This window comes from Balaenoptera acutorostrata, chromosome 17 (genome assembly GCF_949987535.1).
Source record: "Balaenoptera acutorostrata chromosome 17, mBalAcu1.1, whole genome shotgun sequence".
Lineage (NCBI taxonomy): Eukaryota > Metazoa > Chordata > Mammalia > Artiodactyla > Balaenopteridae > Balaenoptera > Balaenoptera acutorostrata.
Window position 1 is genome coordinate 8,351,105 of NC_080080.1, and position 17,143 is coordinate 8,368,247.

Here is a 17,143-nt window from a genome sequence, read left to right on the forward strand (position 1 = left end):
GGTGGCTTCGTGTGGTCCAGAGGTTGGCCTCTGGTGTCCCCATTGGAAAGGTGGGCACAGTGGGAACGAGAGACCCTTTCCAGGCCCTGCTGAGGAGTTGATGATGGGAAACTGTTGTTTCCTGCATCCAGCAAAGGGGAAACCCTCGCCTTAATGTACAGACCCAGGCAGCCTGCAGGCTCCCTGATCACCCGATGAGAGTCCTCACCACCGTCACCCTCCTCGGTACCTGCTGTCCTGGGCCAGTTTTGAACAGAGAGGAGCTCCCCCAGCCCTCTGTTAACAGGAGGAGTGGTCCCAGAAGATGTGTGAGTTGAGGCATCCCTGTGCCTTAAAATCGCCCTGGGTATCCATTTCCCGAGGCCACTGTGTCCAGCCAATCAGGGTGGCTTGCCTTCTCTGCCTTGTCTCCCAGGCTTCTTCTCAAGCATCTCTTGGGGAGAGGAGATGAGAGGGAGGGGCTTCCCCAAGGTCAGGAGGGCTTCACGGGAGGGCTGCCAGGAGACCTCCTTTGGGAAGGTAAGTGAGTACATGGGCCTTGAAATCCTGAGAGCTCCAAATCCCTGCTTGTCTGTGAAGCCAAGTCACTTATCTCTTAGCCTTCATGATATTTACAATCTTTATATGAGGGAACTCATAGCAACCTCATAGACTAGTTGTAAAGATTAAATGAGCTTACAATGCTCATCAAAAGTTTGTTGTAGGACCTGGAACATAGGAAGCGGTTTGTAAAGGGTCACTTTACAAAGTAAAAGGTGGGGGAAATAGGATGGAGAGCATCCTTGATCAGAGGAGCAGGCTGTGTACACGGTGGGGTGCTTGGGGTGGGGGCCGCGGGAGGGGACTAGACTGGGGAGTGTGGGCATACAGGGCGGTTTGTTGCACGGTCCCTGCCTATCAAGTGTGTTTTCGTTTGCACTGTTCATTTCCGCCGGGGTCCCGGCTCTTGTTAACTGCCTCTGCATGGTCTCTCCCAAGGTACATGTACCCCTCCATGGACCAGCTGGCAGAAATGCTGCCCGGAGTCCTTCACCAGTTTGGGTAAGAGTGAGGGATCCACTCCCCCACCAGCTTGCAGAGAAGGGTAATCTCTAGCTTCTGCCTCTCCTGGGGTCTTGATCTGGCCCCAGCACTGAAATCTAGGTTAATGCTTAAAGATCAGGGAAGAAATCAGCTTGTTATACTCTGCAGACACTGTTTTTCATGCAGTCTCTTTACTCCCATCTGCCTCTTGCAAGTCGGGCTCTTCTCCTTGAGTCAATCCATCACCCGATGACAGCCACCCCACCCATCCTTTCCTCGCCTCTCTTCTTTTATTGCTTTCTCTTTCCCATGGAACATTCTGGAATAGGGTTGCCTGAACCCTTAACATCTCCCTCCAGGCCTTTATTTCTTCAGGGCTCAAGGAAACTTCTTAGTGGAGCCTTTTGTACGATGATAACACCTCCAAGTTCTTGCCCAATTCATTTTCATTCCAAGTTTTAGAATCCAAAATAAAGCTGAAGAGCGGGAAGAAGCAGTTTGGTAAATAGACCTTCCCGTAAATGACAGCGGGCCTGTCAGAGCCTGGCCGCGGTCGGGAGAGGAGTGAGGGAAAGGCGTGAGTCTTTCCAAGGTCAAGGTCTTCTGTCCAGACATAAAGCATGATGCATTGCAGGTCCTGCAGGGCACGTATGGCAGCGTGGTCCCACTTTGTCTAGCCTGCCAGCCGCCCTCAGCGATGCCCACGACACACCCTTGGGGAGATGAGAGGGGCGGGGAAGGTTTTCAAAGGGCGATTCCCATCGCTCACTCCTTCTGGGACATGAATTTTTATTTCTCCTTCCAGACTGAAAAGCATCATTGGCATGGGAACCGGAGCGGGCGCCTACATCCTCACTCGATTTGCTGTGAGTTCTTTCATTAAAAAAAAAAAAAAACAAACTCTCTCTCTCTCTCTATATGCACAATATATATGTTTTAAATAAAATTAATTCAAGATTAAGGAAGAAAATTAGAAAAGCAACAAAAAAAAAAACTCCCCAAAAGGCAAAAGAAATGAGCCATAATTCCATTTCCCAAAGGAGAACCACAGTGCACTTCGGGGTGTGTGGTCCAGAGTTACGTATGCACGTGGGGTGTGTGGGTGTGCACTCACGTACACACCAGCAGCTCTTTCCCTGCACTGAAATGCCGCACGAGACATGTTCCTTGATCATCATCTTCGCTCGCTTCGCAGTGATTGTGGCCCGGTCCTCACGTCACTGAGTACTCTGCTGTGCTACTTCTTTGTGATAGCTGCACGGTTTTTGTAGTCAGGGAACTCTTGGACCCTGACTAATTCTAAACTAATCAGAGATATCTGTGTTAACATGACAGATGTCACTTACGTTACTAGGGGTCCAGGTCAGGTGCTGCTGGGTCCTTTGTATCCTTACCAAACAGTTGTTTCAAAATGCAGTGATGCTCATTTTATTCAACCATATGTCATCTGATGTCCTATTATTTGCTGGACTTTGCTAGAGGTTAGGCATGCTGGCATGAATACAAAATGGTCTGGCTGTCTAGGCTCTGAGCAGATAAAATAAGGTCTCAACTGTATCTCTATCTCCATATCTCTGAGAAGTAATAGAATTCTTACTGATTACTGAAGAGCTGATTAGCTTGTCTGATTTATGAGGTCCATGGTATGATGTACCCATTTCACAGCTAGGGAAGCTGAGGGGCAGCAGGGTGAAGTGACTTGTCCCACGTAGGTCTGCCAAGCACACGTGCTCCTACTTCTCCTATGGTTTCCTCTTTCCCTTCTCTCAGGAACCCCATTTAGTGTCTACTAGGCTGGAACCTCAGTTTTGGAAGGGGGGCAGTGTCGAGAGCAGCAGCCTGCTCTGGGGGTCCACACGGGTCCTCTTCTGGTACTTTTCTCAGTCTTTGGTTTGACTTTAAAGTTCACAGTCTCTCAGATGGCTAGGTTGTCTCTCTCACTTCGTGTCTCCGATTGCAGCTGAACAACCCCGAGATGGTGGAGGGCCTCGTCCTCATCAACGTGAACCCTTGTGCGGAAGGCTGGATGGACTGGGCCGCCTCTAAGGTGAGGCTGGGGGCCTGGGTCGGGCAGGGGGTGTCCCAGTCTGCAGAGGGGCAGGTGTACCTGACTCTGCCTGGAGCACAAAATGCAAGAGACCTCTCCTAGCCCCACCCCTTCACCACCCCCAGCAAAGAAAGCAGCTTTCCTCCGCTTGGCTTTGAATAGTGAACATGACCTCAGCCATGTGCCATTCAGATTTCAATAGGACCCTGCTCTCTGAGCCAGCGATACCAGTGGGACACGGGTACCGAGCCAGCTTTTATAAGGACAACCTGGGTTAAGAAGTGTTCGCTGGGGACTTAGCATATGTTGGGCTTAGATCAAGATGCTGAGAATAAAAAGATGAACAAGACAAATGCCTGTCACCCCAGTCACCTACATATTATTAATGAAAAAGAAATACATATCTGGTACTGATTCTATGCCACTTAACTTTACAATAATAATAATTAGCTAACAAGTGTTGAATGTTTATCAGGTTCTCTTTATTAGCTAACAAGTGTTGAATGTTTATCAAGTTCTCTTTCTACTCTCCTTGGCTATATCTGCATGACCTCATTCCATCCTCAGTCACTCCAGGAGTGGGAATTGTTATAACCATTTTACAGAGGAGGAAACTGAGGGTCGCAGGGGTTAGGAAGCTGTCTAGGGCCGCACAGAGCCAGGCAGTGGGAGAACTGGGGCCGAACAAGATCCCTTGGACTCTGTGGTCCTTGGAATCAGCTCTGAGCAGGGCTCACCGCCGGCCCCATCTCTCCATCAGCAGGTGTCAAATGCCCGCCGAGACCCAAGCACCGCAGGTCAGGGAATGCAGAGCTAGCAGGACACATCCCTGCCTGGGGAAAGGGCCCGAGCTGCCTCAGGAAGCTGTGCCCTGGCTGGGTTCCTTGTTTATCTTTTAAAAAGATTATTGTTTTTTTTTCATAAAGGCCCCAGTATTTGCCAAAGAGAGGGGGAAACCATTCCAACTCTAACACGACAAAGACTTTCAAGCCGGGGTGATCCTGGCCTCTCATTTTGAAAGTGTGTTTTTGCCAAGTTTGGGATGGCTGTTGGGGACAGGGGGTTTGAAGGTTTGAAGGGGTCCCCCCCTCCCCCTACTTCCCACCCCATCCTGGCCACTGTGATATTTCATTTCTTCCTGGAACATTCCACCAGGATGAGGGGGCCCTTTCCTCCCACCGGCGTGATATTCAGGAGCGGAACACATTCCCTGTTTTTTATTTTGTTTTCCAGCAAAGGGAATGGCACTGCAATCGGCCAGTTTGGCTTCTTGGTAGCTGTTCTGAGCCAGACATGGGGGCTGGGAAGTTGACCACTGGCTAGAGTGGAGCCCGAGGGCTGTTTGGGGGGTTTTAGTATTTGCACCGTATCCTTCCTTTCCAGCCCCAGCCCTGGAAGAGGAAGACCTCTTCCTCTAGGAAGACCTAGTGTGTGTCAGGCACTGGGGTCTGATCCTGTGACATGTGCAGTTGCCATGTGTAACCCTCACCTTGGCCTTGTGACTCTGAAGCTCTTGGCATCCTGGTTACAGATGAGAGGTCTGAGGTCCAGTGGCTCTGCTACCCTCCCAGGGCCACACAGCTAGGAGGTGGCAGACGGGTCAGCCTAGGTCCCCCAGGTCTAGAGCTTCTCTCCCCTATGGGTTCCTGCCTGACACTGAAGTTGGTCCACACACATTTATGGAACTTCTGCTGTATGCCTAGCATTTACAGAGCTCTCACTGTGTACCTAGCATTTATGGAGCTTCTGCTGCACACCTAGCATTTATGGAGCTCCTGCTGTATACCTAGCATTGTCGGTGGGAGCAGGTAGAGAAGAGAAGGTCAGTATATTTAGAGAGAGGAAACTGGCTTAAGAGGGAAAATCTAGAGGATGATACAGAAAGGATAATTTGAGGTAAGCAGATCCTGGCGTGTGGACTGGGAGCTCAGTGTGTGTTTAGAAGTCATGGACAGGCCTCCTTTACTGAGGACTTGGTGAGTTGAGGCCCCACAAAAGCTGGGAGTACGTGGGGGTCTTTGTTCAGATGCATTTTCCCGGCATCTCCTGTGCCCCGGGGCTCTGAGAGTAAGGAATTGATGACCCTGCCTTCCAGGGCCCCAGGTCCAGTAAGTGACTGGAGACAGGTAACCGCCTTCCCATCCAGGGGGCGTCCTCAGACCTGAGCGCCAGGGAGCCCACATTGCGGCTCCGCCCCCAGGGCAGTGGGATTGGCCTGACCTTGTCCGGCTACTGTGAACGCCGGCTTTCTAATCCCTGTTTCTGTCCTCCCAGATCTCCGGATGGACCCAAGCCCTTCCAGACATGGTGATGTCTCACCTCTTTGGGAAGGTGAGCAGCGTGGCCCGGCGTTGTGTTGTTCAGTCGCGTGCTGCCAGGCACGTAGAGCGCAGAGACGGCCCAGGCACTGCAAGGGGCCGCTCCGTCTGACCCTCCTGAAATAGCCCATCGTTACTCATTCACAGTCGTCACGCCATTCCTTCTCTCTTGCTCTCCCTTTAACAGAAGTCTTTTTTTAACAGCTTTTTTGAAGTACAATACACTGCACATATTGAAATTTGACAAATTCGACAAATTTTGACATTCTGAAAACCATCACTGAAGCCATCACAGATGACTAACAAAATACCATAACCCCCAGAACTTCCCCTGTGATGCTTGGTAATCCTTCTCTCCCTCCTCCTCAGGTAACCTCTGATCTGCTTTGGGTCACTGTAGATTCATTTGCATTTCCTAGATTTTTATGTAAACAGTATTAGTACGTGCTCTTTTACTTTTAAATCTGGCTTCTTTCACTCACCGTTAAATTATTTTGCGATCCATCCATGTCATTGGGCGAATCAAGAGTTCGTCCCTTTTTAGTGCTGAGTGGTATTCTGTGGTATGGGTGTACCAGAGGTTGCTTCCGCATTGACCTGTTGATTGACATTTGGGTTCTTTCCAGTTCTGGGCTGTAACAAAGCCTACAGCAAACACACCCATGGAATTTGCTGTGTGTCAGCCTTGGTCCTAAGGACTCTATGACCCATATGAGAAGGACCTTTTGTTCCTAGTTATGGATCTATTTTTTTCCCCAGTTTTACATGAGGAAACTGAGACCAGAGAGGTTGAGTGAGCTGTGTGAGGTCTCACAGCCAGAGAGAGGGGCTGGGATTGGAGCCTATGAGTCTGGCTCCAGTGTGGGTCCCGTAACCATCTGTGCCTCTGCTGGTACCTGGCTCTCAGACGGGTTGTGGTGCACTTATCCCCGCTGAGCATGGGCTGAGCCAAGCCCCTGGCAGCATGCGAGTGGTGTGTTGTTCTACCCTGTCACCCGGCCAGCGTGGCCCCTGCCTCTGGCTTTGTACCTCCTGCTGGGCTGGAGGATGTGCTGCTCTGATGCAGGGGTCTGATGTGGCCGTCAAGTTGCCCAGCTTGAGGTGACTTGCTCTGCTCACTGTGTGTGGCCCACACACCACTGTTTGCTCCTTAGCTGAAGAGTGTGACCGTCTGGCGTGTGACCATATGACACCCAGGGAAGCAGAGGTTTTGCTGGGTTGCTGAAGTGTGCACTGTTTGGTCCTTGTGTTAGTTTCCTGTGGCTGCTCTAACAAAGTACCACAAACCGGGTGGCTTAAAACAACCGAAATATATCCCCTCTCAGTTCTGGGGGCCAGAAGTCTGAAACCGGGTGTTGGCCGGGCCATACTCCTCCAGTGGTACTAGGGGAGGATCCTTCCTTGCTTCTTCCGGCTTCTGGTAGCCTCAGCCTTCCTCGGCTTGTGGTTTCTCACTCCAGTCTATGTCTCCAGCTTTGCACGGCTTTCTCTGTGTCTGTTTCAAATCTCCCTCCGCCTTTCTCTTACAAGGACACTTGTCACTGGATTTAGAACCTACTGGCATAAGGCAGGATGACCTCATCTCTGGATCCTTAACTTAAATTACGTCTGCAAAGACCTTTTTTCCAAATAACGTTCGCAGAGTCCAGCAATTTGATGTGAAACATGTCCTTGGGGCCACCTTGTAGCCCACTAGAGTCCTCTTTCCTTTTGCATGCTTCCTTCCTTTCATGCAATACATTTTCTCCACCCTGAGTGTATAATCTGAATCTGATAGCAATATGGGAAAGATCAGAGCCAGCATCTGTATTTTCTTGGAAGAGGGGTGTCAAGCATAGAGTGAGAACTTTGCCTGGCTGTACCCCAAATTACCTGGGGTATCTGTTGGTACCCCTGAGTTGCTGCAGCTGTGTTTCAATCTGTAACCCCAGCACAATTCCTCGGACTATTTTTTTCCTGACATTTTTGGGGGAAAAGCTGGTCTCTTTGTTGCTTCATTGACTGTGGACTGTCTTGACGCAGCTCAGGGAGACACTGGGCCCCCTTTTCTCCCTCTCGCTCCTGATCTGGTCGTCAATCACATCAGGCCCTTTCGTGAAACCTGTAGCATCCGCTGTTGCACAAATGAGAAACAGAGCAAGCTCATAACTTGTTTGTTTGTCCCAAATCACATTCCAAAAGGAACCAGGGAGAGGGAAGGCTGAGGCCAGCCTTCTGCAGGGGTCTGGTTGGCCCTCCTGGGAATCAAGATTGCCCTTCATTCCGGCAACTTCCTGTTGCATGAGTTGGTTTTGTTTTGCAATCATGAAAAACTTCTTTTCACCTCTCCCCATTAAAAAAAAAATAATAGTAATTGCTAACAGTCGCCTTGATGTTTACTGTTTACAGTGGGCTTTCCGGAGTGGCCAACCTCTGATAAATCCTACAATTTGATGAAGTGGGTAATGTCATCCCCACTCTTTTTTTTTAAAAGGGAGCTGAGGCTCAGAGAGGTGAAGCACTCGCCCAATTAAGGGGCAGTGACGGAGCCAAGAGGACTGACTTCAGATCAAAACTCCTGAAGTCTGAGCCCAGAAGGGCGTACTTGCCCCTCCAGCTTTGCGTTCCCTCTGCTGCCAGCTGATATTCAGACATCAGTCTGCATCTGGGTGCGGCTTCCGCTTTCCTGAAGGTTCCCTCAGGCTCCATAGCAGGCTCATGGAATAGGCATTGCTGCCTTCACTACGTAGCTGAATAACCTGAAGACTGGTGAGGGTAGTGACCGGCCCGTGGCCGCAGTTCCCACGAACGACATTCTCCCCTCTGTTGATGCAGGAGGAAATGCAGAATAACGTGGAGGTGGTCCACACCTGCCGCCAGCACATCGTGAACGACATGAACCCCGGCAACCTGCACCTGTTCATCAACGTCTACAACAGGTACCAGGATGCCGCTGGGCCACACGATGGCCGCTTGTCAGGCTCCTTTTGTAGGTCCGGAACAAACATGGGGCAAGAGAGGAGGGATTATAAAATTAATATAAGATGCAGCCCCTGAGCAAATAGATGAACAAAACAAGCGTGCCCAGTAAGGGCCCCTGGGAAGTCAGGTGCCTCCTGGAGTTTTGAGTGCTTTGCAAGGAGCTGAACTTCTACTCTAGACCACCAGGGGCGCACGCAGGAGTGGGAACAGTCATATCACAAAGGGTTTGCGTCCACGCCTGTGCCAGCGCTGACCCTAAGGAAGGTCCGGATGTGGGGAGAGCTGAGAGGGAGGGCGGCAGAGCACTGGGGGAGGACGGGAAGAATCCAGGGAGGCTGCTGGGAGACGAAGGAGTCACTCCAAGGATAAGGACACCTGAGCATGGCCTTTGGCGAGGGCGCAGCCCTCTTAAGGATACCTGAGTGCTGGTCTGGGGCTCAGCTAGGGGAGGGGACAGCTTGGGGCCACTGGGAGCGGCCAGGGGTTCTGGAATCTCCAGGGAACTCAGCCTGCCGCTCCCACAGAGGGGGCAGGAATAAGCCTCCTGGGCTCTGTGTCGCTCACATGTTAATAACTTGACTTCATGAAGGGCATTCGTGTCCCTTTCCTCTTACCCTCCACCCAGCCTCTCAGTGCAGGGGGGACTGGTAATGGCCCTGGCATATAACCAAAGACACGGAGGCTGAGTGCTCATTTATTCAGCAAGCGCTAAGTGAGGGCTGGAGTGGGCAGGCTTGCGGCTGGGCAGTGGGCACCCAGAGGAGACGAGCAACAACCCCTCGCAGCCCCACATGCTGCAGGGACGAACTGGTGCCTCTGAAAATCCCTATGACGAGGGTGCTCTCACCGTCATTTCCTGCTGAGGAAGCGAAGGCACAGAGAGGTTCGGCCTCCTGCCCAAGGTCACACAGCTAGGAAGCAGAGGCGCGTGATTTGAATGCAGCCGGGCTGGCTCTGAGCTGTGAGCTGGGAAAGGGTGTCTCATGGTGGGAGCTGCCAGGCAGGGAGAGGCTGGTGTCCGTCTGGAGGGGAGAGTAATGGAGCTACACTGGGTACAGTGGGAGACCATGGGAGGGTTTAAAATGAGGGAGTGAAAGGATCAGGTCTGAGTTCTAAAGAGTTGGTTTGGTTACTATGTAGAGGACTCAGAGTTGGGGGCGAGAGTGAGAGTGAGGCTAAGAGAAGAGGCTGGACACCATTTGGGAGGTAGAGGCTCCTACTAGGGGGGACGGGAAGCAGGGACCCTCTGTAGAGGAGGATGCGATTTGTACATAAAAGGAAAAAAGCACATGGGGGATGATGGGGTGGGTCCATGAGTCCCGCTGTCTCTGAAGCCACTTCTATGGACCCAGAGAGGCTGGGGTGGGACCTCACACAGCTTGGGATGTAGGTGGCTGTTTGCCAGAGCGGCCAGTGCAGGAGCTCCTGGGATTGGCTTGGTTGGGAGGGGCTTCCTCCAGGGGAGGGTCTGCTGATGTAAAGGTATGTTTGTTTGTTGTTTGTCTGTAGCCGGCGGGACCTGGAGATTGAGCGGCCTATGCCCGGAACCCACACGGTCACCCTGCAGTGAGTTGCCCTTCTCTCCTGCACTGTCTCTTTAGCTGTGCTCACCGTTGCCGGCAGCGCCTTAGTTCTGAGTTTGGCAGGACTGCCCCCCTTGTGCTAGGACAGCCCAGTCAGCGAGAACTGCATGTATTCTGCCCAGGGATTGGGCACGGCCCAGCCTCACTCGCCTTCTCCTTGTGCAGGAATTTTGTTTGTAGGGTGTCCCTGAGAGCTCGGTGGGGGAGCCTTGGATCTCAAACAAGGAATGCTAATAACCACAACTGGACAGAATTTATGAAGCACCTACTCTGTGCTCAATACTGTGTGAGGCTTTGCTTCACAGAGCCTGGAGATGACTAAGACATAGGACCCACCCTGAAGTGCCCTATAAAGGTAGAAGGAAAAGACAGTTGTGGGTACAGCCACCTGGATTCCAGCAGTAACAACCATGTCTTTTTATAGTTCCTTAAGTGAACCATATTATTTGACACCTGAACTTGGCACATGCCATTTTCTTTGTCAGGCATGTCGTTTTCATCTCTGTTTTTGATTGCTGGCAAAGTCCTACTCATCCTTCCTTGAGGAGAGGGTGCTTGAAAATAAAACATCAGGGCATAGAAATTCTCTGGCTGAAATTCATACTAAGGTGTAAATGACTACCAACCCGTTTTTTCCCTAAGAATAAAGCAGAGGATAGAGAATGAAGGTAGTAAAAAGAGCCAAAGGTACTGGGGAAAACAAAGTAGATTTTTTTTTTTTTTTTAGAATTCTGGCCCCAGCCTGGCAGGGCTGGGAGCATGAGAATCTTTCAGTGAACCTTATGTTAACTCCCCCTTGTCTCCCTGCCCCCAGGTGTCCTGCTTTGTTGGTGGTTGGGGACAGTTCTCCTGCTGTGGACGCTGTGGTATGTAGAAATCAACCACTGGTTTCTGTGCTTAACTCAACGGTCCAATTCTGGTTACCTTGGTATGAAGTCTCCCTGCCCACCCTCTTCCCCTCCTCTGCTCCCATCAGGGCAAGTGACATCTTCTAGATGCCATATTGGCCTTTGGTCAGAGGGCCCAGCCACCATCCTCCTTCCCTGGTGACTGCCAGCCCTAGTTGCTTGGCAGTGCGGCCTCTGTCTCCTCTCCCAGGCCCCCTCACCTGCCGATCTGCCTCCCACTGGCTTGTTTATATGGGCGTGTTTCCGCTTGGCTTCCTGGCCAGGAGACTGTCTGTGCGTTTGGGAATCAGGTGGAGCTTTCAGACCTGGTTGGAGCCTGACCATCTGGTGGGGCAGACAGGCATCTGTGGAGCGGGGCTTAGGAAAGGTTTTCTGGCTCATTTCACCCCTTAATTTCCACCTGTGATGTGGTGGAGGCAAAACAGGACTCCATCTTTCCAACACCCCCATAGCCGAGGACACGGGAGACTTGGGGGCTAGTGGGCGGAGTCCTAGAGTAGCGACATGCCTTGTGCAGTAGGCTAGAGCAGGGTCAGCAAATGTTCATTTAGTAAAGACCTGGGGTATCCAAAGGAACCATGAATTTCTTGCAATCTAGTCCACTGGACATAATCATAAGATGCATCAATAAAGATATATTGTTTACATTAAGGGAGGTGATAATTCTACCGTAGGCATTTTGAACATCACAGGTTACGGGTGGGTATTTTGCCCACTTCTGGATGCACTTTTAAGAGGGTCATTGACAAATTGAAGAAAGAAACCACCTTGGTGGATATGATTTCATTTGAAGAATGGGTGTCGGGACTGGGGATGTTGAATCTAAAGAATTACTGGCAGCAGCTGGTTAAATAAGCCCATTCATTTAGCAGCTGTTTCTGGAGCACCTTCTATATTTTAGCTAATCTTCACAACAGCCCTTTGGAAAAGATATTATCCCCATTTTATTGATGAGGAAACTGAGGCTCAAAGAAGTTAAGTAACTTGTCCAAGGTCACACAGCTAGTGATGGTAGGGCTGGAATTTAAAGCCACCTCTGTTGAATCCCAAAGCCCACATTCTTTCTTCCCTGACAGTAGGAATACTGGAGCTCCTGATGATGGTGGCAGAGTGGCAGGGAGTGGGGGGAAAATTTATGACTTTCGCTCCAGGTAGACAATTTGCAAATTTCTTCTCCCTCTTCTTGCCTAGGTGGAGTGCAACTCGAAACTGGACCCAACAAAGACCACTCTTCTCAAGGTACAGGGAAAATGATGGAGGGTTACGTTTGTTCTTTCTCAGAAATCCCTAAGTTTCCTGCAGAATTGAGTTGTGCCTGATTATGGCAAAGCTGGTGGTCAGAAATCACAGAAATGATGAATTAATGTGTCTGTTCACAAACATCTATTGGGCGCTGGCTGGTAACCCAAGGCTGCAAAGATGAGGGGATCCCTCTCTGGCACCCCAGGAGTTTACGGGCTGCCGGCCATGGTGCTCTGAAGAGGGATGGATAGGAATTGTGTGGGCGGGGCCTGATTCTAGACAGACTCTCCCCACTGCACTACCCCGCCCTGCTGAATGGGCCCCTGGAGTTCTGTTGCTGCGTTCCCGTTGGGCTGAAGGCTGCCCCAAGTTAGCTGACCTTGAGGCTAGCCCTTGGGATTTAGTCTTGAGACTCTGGGCTATAGGCTGGCCACAGCCCCACTCACTCTCACCAAGACCTTCCAGTCCTATTTCCCCATCCTCACCTCGCTGCCCAAGTGCTCCAGAGCCCTGGGCTTTGGATAAATATTCACACGTGCCTGGAATGGCTTTACGCAGTGATGGCTTTGGGTTTGGTGATTTACTAGTAACTCTGGAAATTATAGCATTTACCAAAGGTGGCCAACCAGGATCCCCATCAGGCCTGAAGCCTTGAATCTTGCAGTTTCCTTCTGAGGGGTCTTTAAAGAGATTGTGTGTCCAGGGCCTCATGCAGTGAATTCTTTCTGGTCAGACAGACCCTGGCCAGAACTTTGCAAGTTCCTCAAGTTCTCTGTGGCCCAGTTTCTGCCTCTAAAGTAGGACAGTCGTCCCTTCCAGGGTTTTTGGGGAGCAGAGTGAAATCATCTACAGGGCCTAGCACAGCGCCTGGCCTGCTGTAAGCTGCAAGTAATGGTTGCCAAGAAGGCAGAATTTAATGCCGAGACGGATAGTAACCAAAGCAGGCGTGCCAGGTGAGGTGGGTGTTTCCCCACCTGTAACATGTCCAGGCCCCCCTCAGCCAGGCATGCCCGGGGCAGGGCAGCGGGCAGAGTGGATGCCCGTTTGGAGCTGGTCCACAGAGCCAGCATCCCCTCCACTGAGGCCTTTGGCACTAACCAGCTTTCTTTCTCCCAGATGGCGGATTGTGGCGGCCTCCCACAGATCTCCCAGGTGAGTTACACCTATCCCCACTCCCCAGGTGGAGGGCATGTGCCTCTGTGACCTGTTACCCCCCTTTCCCTCACTGCCTGCTGGCCGCCCACCTTGCTATTACCTCTGATGACACATTTGGACCTGTTACCGTTTATAAAAGGCGCTTGCACGTCAGGACTTACTTGGTCCTCCCCCAGAAGCCCCCGTGGAGTAGTTGATGCTGGCGTTCACAGGGGTGAAGGGATTTGTCGGGTGGACACAGCTTGGCAGTCGTGCACCAGAATCTAGGCGTGCCTGACCCCAGAGACCACAGGCTTCCGCTGGGGCCACAGGCTCCTGGAGCCCAGGGCCAAAGCAGGGAGCGCAGAGAGGAGATGGACCAAAGGGTGTGTTTCTGTGTTTGTGTGTGTGTCTGTGTGTGTGCATGCATATGTGTATATGTGTGCATGTGAGTGTGTATATGTATACATGTATGCATATGTGTGTATGTATGTGTGTATGTGAGTATGTATATGTATACATATATGCATATGTGTGTATGTATGTATGTGTATACATGTATGCATATGTGTATATGTGAGTATGTATATGTATACATGTATGCATATGTGTATGTGAGTATGTATATGTATACATGTATGCATATGTGTGTATGTGAGTATGTATATGTATACATGTATGCATATGTGTGTATGTGAGTATGTATATGTATACATGTATGCATATGTGTGTGTGTGAGTATGTATATGTATACATATGTGTATGTGTGTATATATGTATACATGTATGCATGTGTGTATGTATATGTATACATGTATGCATATGTGTGTATGTGTATACATGTATGCATATGTGTGTATGTATACATGTATGCATATGTGTGTATGTATACATGTATGCATATGTGTGTACATGTATGCGTGTATGTATATGTATACATGTATGCATATGTGTATTGTGTATGTATACATGTATGCATATGTGTATATGTGAGTATGTATATGTATACATGTATGCATATGTGTGTATGTGAGTATGTATATGTATACACATATGCATATGTGTGTAGGCACATATAAACATATCAATCATTGTAGTGCGTTTGCTGCACGATAACTGTCTCCTCCGAGTCTCCACCCATAAATACCACCCCACAACCTAACAAGTGAATGAATTTTTTATCTCTTCTTATAATTTTCTATCATTACAGTTTTGTACTCTATCTTACGATGAAATATTTTGTGCATTTTGGGTTGTCTTTTCCACCAAACTGTGCCCTGCCCCTCTTTCTCCCTCCAGTCCTGGAAGAGACTTCAGAGCTTCGGTAATGCAGCAATTTCTCAATCGGATGCATGCCTTTTTCTAGCTCTAGGTGCCCCCCCACTCCTGACAAGTCCCCCTGAGCTCCCTGGGAGCCTCCCTTGCAGAGTGACCAGGCACAGGTGGCCTTGGGTGGCGCTCTTGACTTCTGTTTCCAGTGTCTCTCTCTGCTCCCACTGGCAAAGAACAAAATATTTTCAACTTTTTAACTGCTGTTGTGTTTTGCCCATTTGATAGCTGGAGTAGCCAGAGAAGGATGGGATGCCTCAGTTTCTGGAGGGAACAGATGGGTTTCCAGTAGAGCCCTGCTTAGATGTAAACAGGAACTAATACCTGCACACTAGTGACAGAACCGTTTATCCACCCAGCCTGCTTGACACTCCTACTGAGACAGTGCAGCTTAAGTTGGCTGCAGAGAAGGGGCGCCATTTTTCTTTCCACCTATACTCCCTTCCTTCCTCTCTCCCTTCCTTCCTTTATTCCTTTCTCTACTTGAAATGAGAAAAATCTAACTCTATCCGTAGTTAAAACACGTTTTCTGTGTCATGGCAGGAGCTGAGCTAGCCCAGGCTCCCAGGAGAGCCGCCCAGTGAGGACCAATAGCTGTGTAATCCCTCCTCCTCCTGCCCTTGCAAGTTGGGTGTGTTTTTACAAAGGGCGTTCCCATCCTTCATTCCATTCAATCCTTGCAACAGTCTTTAGAGGGGGGAAGAGCATGCATTCTATCACAGTCACAGAAGGGGAAATTGAGGCTAACAGATGGGAGAGATTGCCCTTGGTCACCCAGGGGAGCCGAGTTTGGGCCCAGATATTCTCCTTTGCAAGCCTGTCCTCTTGTTTCTTTCTGCCATGTTGAACACAGATGTTCCTGCAACTCTCGTCCCCGTCTTACAATCATCACGTGACCCCCAGAGGCCAATTGCAGCACAGTCTCCTCTTTAAATGTCATTTGGCTCTTTGAGAACAGTGGCAGGAGTTGGTGGAGGTGGGCAGGGACACTCCCTCCCCGATGACTGCTCACCAGTGAAATGAGAGGGTGTGAGAATAGACCCAGGACATTGCATTTAAGAGTTGGAATTAATTAGCCTGCGAGTATGGCCTTCACCTCCCGTTTAGATTAAATTAAATTTTTGAGAATAATTGGTAGAACTGGGTGTGTTCTCAGCATTCCCAACTCATTTTACTTAAAGTAGCCCAGTTGATTGATTGGTCTGTCCACCTATCCATCTGTCCATCCATCCATTCATCCATTCATCTATTCTTCCTTCTTTCCATCTTTTTCTTTCCTTCCATCCATACAGCCTTTCTTCTTTATGTCCATCCGTCCTTTCTTTTCATTAATCTATCCATCGTCCTTCCTTCCTCCCTCCCTCCCTTCCTTCTTTCCTTCCTTCCTTCCTTCTTTCCATCCATCTTTTTTTGTTTTCATCTATCCATTTATCCACCATCCTTTCATCCAACCAGCCAGCCAGCCATCCAGCCTGCTATTGAGGCTGAGAGTAAACTGTTATGGGGTTTGGAAAGCCCTGGGTTAATATACAAGACCACTGATTAATCATAAGACCTTGGACGGATTATTTCTCTCTCCAAGTCTGCTCAGCTGTGAAATGTATATGAAGATGGTACTAACCTCATAAGGTTGTTGTCGGGAAGATGAGATAATGCTGCAAAGCCCTTAGCACAGTGAGTGGCTATTACGTTCTAGACCCTGAGTTGGACTCATCACTTTATCCAATGACGTCTTCTTTACAGAAGCCCTCAGGAGTAGGTGTGGCACTCTGCCCATATTTTATAGGTGAGAAAACTGGCTCAGACAGGTCACGTAACTTCTGGTCAAAGCTACTTTTGGTCTCCATAATTATCTCATAGTCTTTCCTTTACTTCTGTGTTTTGTCCTATCAACCTGAGGAGGCCTTCCGTCTTGGACCAAGCTCTTTAATGAAGGTGACCACAGGCACGGCTGCATGATCTGGACCTCTGGTGACTGACCGCACTTTCCCTCTTTTCTCTTGCAGCCGGCCAAGCTTGCCGAGGCCTTCAAGTACTTCGTGCAGGGCATGGGATACAGTGAGTATGGCCTTTCCTAGCAGGCGGTGGGCTGAAGGGCAGGTGTGGGAATTGGAACCAGGTTGGGATGAGTACAGTATTCTGTGTCGCCTTGGCCAGCTTCAGCTTTTTTGCAAAGTGGGCAGGTCAGGGAAGAAGTATTTAGGTGTGTGGAGGATGGGCAGCAGGGCAAGGGTTCTAGTATCTCCTCACACCATAGTGCCTCGTTCTCCCTCCATTGTTGAACAGAAGCTGTTTCACACCAGGGAATGTTTTAAGGTTTAGGTGAGGACTGTCCCTCTGAGCACCAAGAAGACAACAAACAATGAGACCATGAAAATCTTTTTAATTTTGATTACATACTTCCTAAGAGACTTGTAGTGATGATGGTGATGCTGGTAATGGCAATGATGATCATGATGATGGTGGTAATGGTGATGGTGGTGATGATGGTGGTGGTGATGATGGTGGTGATAATGATGATGGTAATGATGATGGTGATGATGGTGGTGGTGATGACAATAATGGTGGTGGCAGTGATGGTGGTGGCGGTGATGACGG

General features: G+C 49.8%; 1 protein-coding gene across 1 annotated transcript in view; it reads left to right on the plus strand.

The window, feature by feature from the left end:
• The window catches only part of NDRG1 (N-myc downstream regulated 1), a 56,109-nt gene that overhangs the window by 33,969 nt on the left and 4,997 nt on the right, over window positions 1-17,143 (plus strand). The window contains exons 6-15 of the mRNA XM_057531790.1: window positions 979-1,041; window positions 1,829-1,889; window positions 2,984-3,070; window positions 5,345-5,401; window positions 8,203-8,306; window positions 9,859-9,915; window positions 10,747-10,798; window positions 12,032-12,079; window positions 13,199-13,234; window positions 16,552-16,603. Coding sequence (XP_057387773.1) covers window positions 979-1,041; window positions 1,829-1,889; window positions 2,984-3,070; window positions 5,345-5,401; window positions 8,203-8,306; window positions 9,859-9,915; window positions 10,747-10,798; window positions 12,032-12,079; window positions 13,199-13,234; window positions 16,552-16,603 — 617 coding nt within the window. The remainder of the gene's footprint in view (window positions 1-978; window positions 1,042-1,828; window positions 1,890-2,983; window positions 3,071-5,344; window positions 5,402-8,202; window positions 8,307-9,858; window positions 9,916-10,746; window positions 10,799-12,031; window positions 12,080-13,198; window positions 13,235-16,551; window positions 16,604-17,143) is intronic.